The 11,209-nt window shown below is 43.2% G+C and overlaps 1 protein-coding gene across 1 annotated transcript in view; it reads left to right on the top strand.

Moving 5' to 3' along the window:
• Tmc7 (transmembrane channel like 7) overlaps nucleotides 1-5,772 on the top strand; it is a 30,432-nt gene extending 24,660 nt beyond the window's left edge. Inside the window, exons 11-15 of the mRNA XM_076840914.2 lie at nucleotides 476-662; nucleotides 1,345-1,475; nucleotides 4,007-4,162; nucleotides 4,485-4,563; nucleotides 5,704-5,772. Of these exons, the coding sequence (XP_076697029.2) occupies nucleotides 476-662; nucleotides 1,345-1,475; nucleotides 4,007-4,162; nucleotides 4,485-4,563; nucleotides 5,704-5,772 (622 nt within the window). The remainder of the gene's footprint in view (nucleotides 1-475; nucleotides 663-1,344; nucleotides 1,476-4,006; nucleotides 4,163-4,484; nucleotides 4,564-5,703) is intronic.
• Nucleotides 5,773-11,209: the final 5,437 nt, after the last annotated feature.

Below are 11,209 nucleotides of genomic sequence, written 5' to 3'. Positions count from 1 at the left end.
CTAATGCACAGCCGTGGTGCAGGGAGCAGCTGTGTGTGTTGATCTCGGGTCCTTGGGCCTGTGGTCTCTATAGGAAGCCTCCAGGGTCCCCAGGAGTGGCGTGGCTAGTGGGGGAGGGTCCTTTTGTGCAGAGGCTCAGCACTTTCTGTGCCGAGTTGCAAGCCAGGGGACAGAGGCCCCTGTGTCATTCATGTTCGTCACAACTGTACGAAGTAGCTTGTGGTATAAGCCACCCCCAAATCCCAGGTGGGAAAGATGAGGCTTGAAGAAATCCAGAAGCTTGTATTGATGTGGCTGCTGAGTTGTGGACCTGACACTCGGAGCCTGGGCTTAAGTGATTCCGGAGTTCCCTCTCTCTGTATGTTTGACCTATGCAAAGCAGTTTCTGTGCAGATGACCTTGATTTGGTGGGTGTGTTTCGGGGACCTTGGCAGACACCTGTAGCCGGGTGAGAGATTCTCTGGCTTGTTTCCAGGCTCCTGGTGACCTACTGCTCCTCTTGGAAGCTGATTCGGTGCTGGGGACAGCAGGAATTTGCCATTCCCGATAATGTCCTGGGGATCGTGTACGGGCAGACCATTTGCTGGATCGGAGCCTTTTTCTCACCCCTTCTTCCTGCGATTGCAACCTTGAAATTCATTATTATCTTTTACGTGAAAGAGGTAAGGGGAGGTGAGAGTAGGGGGCTCATACCCGGGACCATCCCCTTCTCCCCACCAGTGTGGGGATGGAACCCAGGGCCTTGTGCAAGCTACGCAAGTGCTCTACCAATGCGCTACATCCCTAGCCCCCAAATATTTACTTTTAATATGTAGGAAAATTATATGTGCATGTAAAAAAAAATTTAAGCAAAATAATTCTTAATTTGGTAGCCATTATTAGAGACCCATTTATACAAATTTAAATTCCTATTATAAAGGGATGAATCCTTTAAAAACCTAAATGAGTTCATACCATATAAAGTTCTGAAGTCTGCCATTTTTATTTCATAATGCCTCATGAGTAATGTAAGGTTCTCTCAACCCTTTTAAGGGCTGTATGGTATTCTGCTGTGTGGAGAATACCCACTGATAGATATTCAGGATGCTTCCAGTTGTTCTCTGTGATCAACGGCAGCAGTCAGCCTCCACATACGGGTGTTTGGCCCATTTTTCTTATTTCATCAGCATGAGATTCCTGAGGCTGGAGTCTGGATCAAACATTTTGCTTTATGATTTATATTGCAAGAATCTCCTCTAGAAAGATGAGACTAATTTTCATGCCCACCGTAATTATTGATGTGCGCACTGACTCTTGCGGGTGCTGATTGCTCCTTAACTTTTTCTTTCGTTTTTTTCCCCTTAGTTGAGTCTTCTTTATACCTGCAGACCCTCCCCACGGCAATTCAGAGCATCCAATTCCAATTTCTTCTTCCTGTTGGTGTTGTTGATTGGGCTGTGTTTGGCGATAATACCTCTGACCATCAGCATGTCCCGGTAAGTGTGACTTGGTTTTCTAGAACATTCCCTTGCTTTGTCGTATGTGTTAAAGGGTCTCCTGCTTTCTTTGTTGGCTCTTCTCTCAGTGTCCGCCTGCAGAGGTCAGTGAGTCCCCCTCTTGGCTTCTCCAGGGACCCCCCTCCTCTCAGAACCTCCCTCTGGGCCCTGGAGGGTCTTGGTCCAATTCTGGAACTTGGCATAGAGCATGGGCATCATTTTTGTGAAAGCCAGTTGGGTCTTTCCTACCCTTTCCCCAGGACCTCTCTTCTGGTCCCCTTTTGGGTTACTTGTTTCTGATTATCAAAGTAAAGTGTGGCCATTGCAGAAGACCTGGCGGGTCCGGAGAGGCGGAGAGGAGCAGTAAGGTGCTCCCCCTCCTGCCGGGCTGGTTGAGGAGGGGGTCTCACCCCTAGCACGCCTTTACCACACACTCCTGCACGCCAGGTGTTGAGCTAGATGCCAGGTTACGAAGACCTTAAAGACACAGGCGGAGGAGAATCTAGTGTGGAACTGGGGAGAGAGAAATGCTCTGGACTAAGGATCCGAAGCTGAGAGTTGGAACCTCGGTGATGTGGCTCTGTGTGTGGGGACCGCCTACACCAGAAGCCAGCAGACTTTCTAGAAAGGGCCAGGGGGGAAACAATCCAGGTTTTGCAGACCATATGGTCTCAGCAACTACTCTGCTGGATCTTGGATCACATATAAACAAACAGGGTATGCCTGGGTTCCAATAAAGCTTTATTTATAAACACACACACACACACACACACACACACACACAGGCCAGATTTGGCCCATGCTTTCAGTGCTCACGGAATTCTGTTTTCATCTCTTTAAATTAAAAGACTATAAAGCATTGGGTCCCTCTCTCAGATTTTTAAAAAGTTTTTTTGTCAATTCAATTCTATATTTGCCTTAATTTTTGCACGACAGTCATATTATATTAAAACATTTAAACAGTGCAGAAGATACAACTTGGAGAGAAAAATTGCCACTTATTCTTTTAAATAAGATTTTAGCTTTGATTCTTTTTTTAATAATAAATGCATTCACATGGTACAGTATTTAAGAAGCGCAAAAGAATCTATGGTGGAATTCATTTTCTAACTCTGTTTCCAAGCTGATTTGCTGATTCGTTTCCCTGGGAAACAGTCGTCCCTCTGTGACCATCGCCTCTTCTCTCTCTCTCTCTCTCTCTCTCTCTCTCTCTCTCTCTCGCTCAGTGATTCTCTAGTATCCAGTCCTATGAATGGACCATAAGTTGTTCATCCATTTTCTTAAATGGCAGTTGGGTTGTTTCCAAGCATTTATTTTTACCCATGAAAACAGGGCAGCAGGGGCTGGGGCTGTAGCTCAGTGGTAGAGCGCGTGCTTTGCATACACGAGGCCTGGGTTCGATCCTCAGCACCACATAAATAAATAAAAAAGTTAAAAAAAAACAGGGCAGCAATGAACAGTCTTACATATACCCTCTGTGATATAAATGTGGGCCTGTCTTTCAGGTCTTCATCTGACTGCTTTTCCATTGTAATTTTAAAAATTTGTTCTTTTTAGATAGACATGAGAGTAGAGTGCATTTGACATTTCTTTTCTCTGCTTTTTGTTTTGAAAACTGTCAAATCTATGGAAAAGCTGAGAAAAATAGCAACAGGGAAATGCATATTCTTTTCAATGGAATGTCCCAGTTAACATTTTGTTGTATTTTTCCCTACATATTTTTGTTTTTTAATGACGTATGATTTGAAATCAAGTTATGAGCACCATGCGATCTCACCACTGAAAGCTTCAGCATGTGAGTCCCCAAGAATAAGGACATTTTCCTTTACGTGTACACACAGTGACATTATTACACTTAATTAACTTAGTACTAATATTCCTGCCATTTTCAAAATTTTCAAACTGTTCCAAAATTATCTTTTCTAGCTTTATTTTTAAAATACTGCTGGGTACGTATGGTGGTGCATGCCTCTAATCCCAGGAGCTTGGAGGCTGAGGCAGGAGGATCACAAGTTCAAAGCCAGCCTCAGCAAAAGCAAGGTGCTAAGCAACTCAGTGAGATCCTGTCTCTAAATAAAATACAAAATAGGGTTCAGTGTTCGAGTACCCCTGAGTTCAACTCCCAGTAACCCCCACCAAAAAAAAATTTGCTTTTAAAATACTGATCTTTCAAGTTTCGCACATTGCTTTCAGTTGTTATGTCTGCTTTAACTTAGTCTTTTGAATAGTTTAGACCATTTTCATCAGAGTTGAGTCATAGGTTGGATAGTAGAATTCTGGACTTGTCTGGTTATTTTCCTGCAAGACATTTCACTTGTTCTTCTTTCTTGAACATTCTTTAAACTGGCAGTTAGACCCAGAAACTTGATGAAAATCTTATGGTAAGCATTTTTGACCAGAATATTCCAGAAGGCCTAGGGGTGAGGCACTTCCTCTGAGGCCTTGATTTACAAGACTTTCTGGGTGTCCAGCAGTGGGACGCGGCCTGTGCTGCAAGCCTGGCCCTGAGCCCTCTGGCTCATGTTCTGCAGCATCCCTTCCTCAAAAGCCTGTGGGCCGTTCACCAGCTTCAACACCACGTGGGATGTCGTCCCCCGGACGGTGAGCACCTTCCCCAGCTCGCTGCAGTCCCTGGTCCATGGCATCACGTCGGAAGCCTTTGCGGTGCCTTTCTTCATGATCATCTGGTGAGTGAGAACCGCCCTGATCCTGGAGAGTTCTCTCCCACTGAAACGCGTGGCTCCCCCACTGGGAAATGGAGGGTGTGTTAGTCAGCTCTCCATTCCTGTGACAAAATGCCTGAGGTAATCAACTTAAAAAGGAGGAAAGGTTCATTTTGTCTCATGGTTTCAGTCCACGGTGACTTGGCCCTGTTGCTTTGGGCCTGCGGTGGCACAGTACATCAGGCCGGAAGCATGTGACAGAGGAAGTCAGTTGACCTCGTGATGACTGGGAAGCAAAAGAAAAGAAGGGGCGGGCGTCCCCTGACCTGTCCATCTTGCCTTGCAGCCTCGTCATGTTCTACTTCATCGCCCTGGCCGGAGCGCACAAACGGGTGGTTGTCCAGCTTCGAGAGCAGCTGTCCCTGGTGAGGAAGCTCAGGCCCCGGGGGCCATGCTGGTGGCACTAAACCAGGACCTGGTGTGGAAAGTCGCACTGCTCCCAGGGAGGGAGTGGACCTGCTATGGCTCCTGCTCACCACCACTGTCCCCAAACCCCGCCTGCGAGAAGCTGCTATAGCCAAAGGCAGACTTAAGGAGGCTTAGTCAGCTTTTTCACTGCTGTGACGAAAAGATCCAACCAGAACAATTATAGAGCAGGGAGGTTTACATGGGGGCTCATGGCTCATGGTTCCAGAAGTTTCAGTCTATAAGAGACAGGCCCCATTCCTTGGGGCTCAAGGTGAGGCAGGCCATCATGGTGGAAGGGTGTGGCAGAAGGAAGCAGCTCACATGGTGATCAGGAAGCAGAGAGAGAGAAAGAGAGAGAGAGAGAGAGAGAGAGAGCTATCTCTACTTGCCAGATACAAATAGACACTCCAAAGCCACGCCCCCAATTCCCACCTCCTCCAGCCACGCCCCCCACTGTGGTTACCGCTCAGTTGATCCCTATCAGGGGATTAATTCACTGATCAGGTTAAGACCCTCACAGCCCAGTCATTTCTCCTCTGAACCTTCTTGCACGGTCTCTCACGTGAGCTTTTGGGGGGACACCTCACATCCCAACCATAATGGGAGGTGACACTGGAGCTGAGACTCGAATGACAGACAGAGCCAATTATTGGAGGTGTCCTCATTAGGGAAGAGAGTAGGATGTGGAGACTCCAGTGAGGGAAGGAGCCAAGTGCTTCTGGGGCACAGGAGAAGGGTGTGCGGCTAGGGGGTGCTAAATGATGGGGAGAAGCAAGAGGGTCCTGGGACGTCCGCCAGAGTCTTAGCATAGCCTGGGGGACCTGGCAGGAAGGTTGGGTTTTGTTCTGAGTGTGATGAGAAGCCATTGCAGAGTGTGAAGGAGAAGTCAGGTGTGCATCTTTGGAAACTCACCAGCTGTTGAGTGAACACAGGACGGAGGTGAGGGACGCGAGGAAAAGAGACTAGATTGGAAGCCACTGTAGTAGCCCAGTGGTTGGGATCCTTGGCCCTGAATCTGAGAGATGATTCAGTAGGTAGAAAGCTTCTTCGCTTTCAACTACATGAAACGTAACTTTCAAACTCATTTCTGGTTTTAGGAGAGTCGGGATAAGCGCTATCTGATCCAGAAGCTAACAGAAGCCCAGAAGGATGTGCGGAGCCATTAGGCTGAGCCTGAAGACGCCGCGCCGCGTGCTTCTCAGCTGGTGACTGTCGCACCCACAAAGCCCGCTGGGTTTTGAGCAGAAATTTCAAAATATATTTTTCTGGAATTTAGGCTTTTCCTGACGGGACTCTGTGCAGCTCCGGTGGCCTGGTTACAGAACCCAGCCTCTAATTAGGGCTTTTGGTGACGTGGTAAAAGCAGGTCAAGCGCCAGGTCTTCGCCTGTAGACGCATCAGCTCAGTGAAAACCCTACCGAGAGACGAACTTCTTATGCCATTTAAGCCTTTACAACAAAATCCGAATGGGAGAGACATTCTTTTTAAAAAGCTTGTTGTGTTGTCTTTCAAAGTTAACCAGAGGTCTCCATTTCCGCAACTGGGTTTCATTGTCACCCATGTCTAGAAACTGAAGAGGGTTCCTTAAAAACAGTAGTGTCCCTCTTGAACGGTCTGAAGAGAAATCCTTGAATCTCGATGTTTAGAATAAGTGGGGAGAACAGGGAGAGGATCGTCATGACCTGCTACCTGCTGGCAGAAGGGAAGAAAAGTGGGTCCCTGCTCTGTGCATACATGAGTAAGCAGTCCCTGAAGTGTCCCCGTCAGTCCTCTCCAGGAGGGGCCTTGTGGCCTTGTTTTCTGAGCTATCTGGGTATTTCCTGCCGCCTTAAGTTATCACTCCGGGGAAAGCCTCCTTCCGCCGACTCTCCTCCACAAGCCTCAGTTTCCATCTGGTCCTGAGTTCTGAGGTTTGGCAAGAGGAACCTGTACCATCAAAAGTAGGAGGCTTGTTCATCTCAGTGTTCCATTGCCCTTCTTGCCCCGAGGTCCCCATTTCTAAAGGACACTTCGCATTCCTGAGCCAGGCTGGAAAGAGCTGTTGAGTCACTGCAGCTGAGAGTTACATGCCTGAGTGTTCCAGGGTGGAGATCAAAAGTCAGCCAGTCCAACAGTCCAGTGAAAATATACCAAACCAGACTGGATCAGCCAGCCCTGGTTTCTTAAAGACACATTTCCACATTTTCAAGAGCTATTGTTTGCTTTCCTGTGCTGAACATTTTTAAATACATAGGCCTTTATTTTGCATTACATGAGCAGAATCTCTCTTAAGATTTCCGTTATGGTGACAGTCATTTCTGTTACGGTGAAGACCATATGCAATAAATACCTCATTGTAAACATACCTGAAATTGATAACCCTGGACCTTTTGGTAGAAGGCCTAAGTTATTGCTTAATATAACCTGTTTTCATTTACATGTCTCAAAATCTTTTCTTAAAGTACTGTAATTTTGTAATAGACCGTTTTCTTCCTGCCATTGTTTTTCTTTCTTTCTCTGGTTCCAAACCTTTCCTGGAATTTAAAGTTGGATACAGGTTTTGGAAAGCTGCTTCTAAGAATAATGCCCACCTACCCCCTCAACATCATCCCAGTACTCAAAACTGATTAGCTCCTTGCTCTGAGGAGGAAAGCAAGCTGTTAGAGCTTATAGATTTCTATACTCGTGTTTCTTTGTTGCAATCTTTTTTTCTTTCTCTTTGGGGATGGGGATCAAACCCAGGTCCTCACACATGCTAAGCACACACTCTTACTGAGCTACAATCCCAGCTCCAACTCGACCTTCTTCTTCCACAAAGGCTCGTATTAACAGGAATATTTTTGTTCCTGTTGGACTGATGAGTTTTTCAAGTTTTGTTACAGTTGATGAGTTTCTAAATGTAACTGGCGTCGTGGCATTTTGAGAAACCGAAAGTTCATTCTAGCATTTCTGAAAAAAACAAGTTTTAATTGTAAGCATTTCTGCATAGTGCCTCTGTGCCTCTGTATGTATTATGTCTCTGCCTGTACCAGGCTTCTAAAGACAGTCGTGTGTGTGTGTGTGTGTGTGTGTGTGTGTGTGTGTATGATGAATAAAATGAGAATATATTGCTGTTTTCATTCCGTTTTAAAACTGATACTGAAACAACAGTAGTTTTAGTTAAAATGCTGCTAATTTGCATACCTCTTACTTGAATGTTTTGATAAGTTTAATAATTTCAAGTGATGTCTGTATAATTTTTAAAGTACGGCTGTCTAACACATGTGCATTAAAACTACTGATTAAACCGCATCTTTAAGGTTTTAAGATGTAATTGTATATATTCGAACCCCTAGAGGCTTCTCCTTGGCAATCAAGTGATCATGAAAAACAAGTCTGTTGCTGCTCTTGGCCTTTTCTGAAAATTAGATGAAAGAACTGTTTAATGTAACCATCAGAGGAATGCTTTTAAGACTCCTTGGCTCTGTTGAAGCCTAGAAGTGTACTTGTGCTTTTTAAACTTATAACACATAAAATTATTTCAGGCATTCCTCATCCCACTTCCAGAGAAAACCACTGATAATATTCATTTTATTCTTCCAGAAAATTGATACATTCATGCAGGTATATACATGTGAGTGTATGTTGTGAAATACAGATTTCCAAACTTCTTTTTTCTCCTTAATAACATCTTGAAGACCTTTCCATGACCTCATTCTTTTTTATGGCTGCGTAGCATTCCACTGCACCCGTGGATATTTAACTATGCAACCATTAATGGATGTCTGGATTGTTTCTGCCTCCCCACACCCTTTGAAAAACACTGGGGCTAGAATTTTTAAAGCTTCTGCAAACATTTCTGTGTTGCCCCATTCTGTTGTTTTTTGTAAGGCCGACTTGCAGGTTCTTGCAATCATAAAATGTTATTATCCCAGCAAAGAAAAGAATCCAGTTAGGCAAGTCTTTAGTTTGCATCAACCCTTCCTTTGGCAAAGTGAATTCCTGCAGCTATACATCAGATTGCCACTACCCACTTGTGTTAGGTATTGGAGAAGAAGGAATTAATGTCGCCAGGGTAGCAATACAAGGTCCAATTCTTAAGAAATGAGAACTTCTGAGCCTATCTCCTTTATGTAGTTTGTGACTTTACTTAGTTCTATTTTGTGTATTTTGTGTCTAATGTATGCAATGTGCTTGGGGCATGGATAGCTTTGCATCTGGATTCATCCTGTGATCTTTTTTTTTTTTAAGAGAGAATCTTTTTTTTTTTTTTTTGGTAGATGGACACAACACAATGCCTTATATATATATATATATATATATATATATATATATATATATATATATATATATATATATTTTTTTTTTTTTTTTTTTTTTAATGTGGTGCTGAGAATCGAACCTGGGTCCCGCCCATGCTAAGTGAGCGCTCTACTGCTGAGTCACAATCCCAGCCCTCATTCTGTGATTTTGTACAATTGTCTTTTCTGCAATAAAGTATCCTTATTTTTTTTTAAAAAATGTTCTTTTTAGTAATAGATGGACACAATACCTTTATTTTATTTATTTATTTTTATGTGGTGCTGATCGAACCCAGTGCCTCACATGTGTTGGGCGAACACGCTACCATTGGGCTACAACCCAGCACCCCCTTATTTTTAAAATAGAAAAACAATACAAAAATTACTTTTAGATTTAATAATTGAATTAGGGAGTAATGTTTTTTATTTTTGAGATTTTGTTTTGTCACTTAAAAAAATGGAAACTATAGAGAAAATTTAAACTCATTCCTGAGTACCATGTATGGACACCCACTGCTAATCTTGGCAAAATTGCTTTTAGTATAGAAAGTTATGAAGAGAAAAAAAAAACGGAAATAAGGAAAGAAAGAAAAATTTAGTCTTCTCTCTTCTTTTTCACTAAAGAGTTGTGTTATCGGGCTGGGGATGTGGCTCAGGCGGTATCGCGCTCGCCTGGCATGCGTGCGGCCCGGGTTCGATCCTCAGCACCACATACAAACAAAGATGTTGTGTCCGCCGAAAACTAAAAAAAATAAATATTAAAAAAATTCTCTCTCTCTCTCTCTCTCTCTCTCTCTCCTCTCTCACTCTCTCTTAAAAAAAAAAAGAGTTGTGTTATCAAAAGTTCATTATCAACATTTCAGTGGGCTACATAATATAACAGCATTCAGATGATTCAGTTTTTAACATTCCCTTAGCACTTAATATTTTATTTCCAAATTATCCCAATAATAAATGACTGGAACATCATACATGTTTGTCAACACTTTTTCTCCTTAAGAATAGAGACTTTTAGCAAAGATATTGAACATGCTAAGGCATTTGGGACCCAAATTTATATCTTCAGTAGCTTTAGGTGAGACTATTACATTCCATCATTATTAAGAACTTGATTCATCATAATTTTGAATTAGTATATATAGTGTATTAATTTGAACACTGTAGACAACTAGCAATCTAAATTCAATTTTATAAGATCGGTTCATCTTAAAATTTTTTATAGTAAACTTGGGAAAACTATATAAAAAATCTAAGGGTCCAAAATGAAAGTTCCCCTTCTGAAAGTCTCAACCTTCTGATGTTAACCAATATCAAACGTCTTATTTTATATTCTTCCAGATGTGCATCTTTGATTCTTTTTCTGTCCTTATGTAATACATCACTCATTTGAAAAGTTATATCGGTTGGGTAGACCCCCTACAAGTAGGACTGTCATCTTAGTGGATATATGCTTTCAGAAGTACATGTTGCAGGGCTGGGGTGTGGCTCAGAGATAGAGCACTCACCTAGACTAGGTTCAATCGTCAGCACCACATTAAAATAAAATAAAGATGTTTTGTCCACCGAAAACTGAAAAGTAAATATTAAAAAATTACTTCTCTCTCTAAAATAAATAAATAAATGCACTTACAACTAAAAAGAGAACATGTTGCAATTTTTTCTTCTTGAAAAAAGAAGTTGCAACAGTATAAAGGCACAGCAATAAAGTAGGTACAAAGTACAGTATATAATCTGTAGGAAATCTGAAAATTGAGGACTGGGAAGAAAGTTAAAGTGGGCTGTCGTGCCTACTGAAGGCAACACTATTGACCCCGTGGCGACCTGAGTTTCACTATGTAATTTCTACTGTGTTTTTGGTTTTGTTTTGGTACTGGGCATTGAACCCAGGGGCGCTTTACCACAGAGCTATTTATTTTGGGACAGTCTTGCTAAGTTGCTGTGGGCCTCGCTAATAATTGCCGAGTCTGGCCTCGAAACTGGGATCTTCCTGCCTCGGCCCCCCTGGGATTACCGGGGTGCGCCACTGCACCCCACTAATTTCTAGTTTTTAAGAGGAAGTAGAAAGCAGAAAAATCTTCCACGGAGGTAAAGCAAAAGGTACAACGGCTCTGTCAATAACCCTCGTGGTCGTCTTTCCCGGGAATTTCGATGAGAAACCTTGAGCCTGTTCAGACCTTTCTTAAGAGCAATTTAGCATTCTTATCGCCATAGCAACCCAAGGTTGCTTCTGAGTGATTGATAGGGACCGCATCCAATAGACTGGGTCCATTTGCAGCTCTCAGCCAATCACGTGAAAGCGTGGGCCTGGGGCGCTTCCACTGGTACCAGGGCGAGTTTCGTCTTC

Source organism: Callospermophilus lateralis, chromosome 19 (assembly GCF_048772815.1).
Source record: "Callospermophilus lateralis isolate mCalLat2 chromosome 19, mCalLat2.hap1, whole genome shotgun sequence".
NCBI classification, from domain to species: Eukaryota; Metazoa; Chordata; class Mammalia; order Rodentia; family Sciuridae; genus Callospermophilus; species Callospermophilus lateralis.
This window is presented reverse-complemented; position numbering and strand designations above follow the sequence as displayed.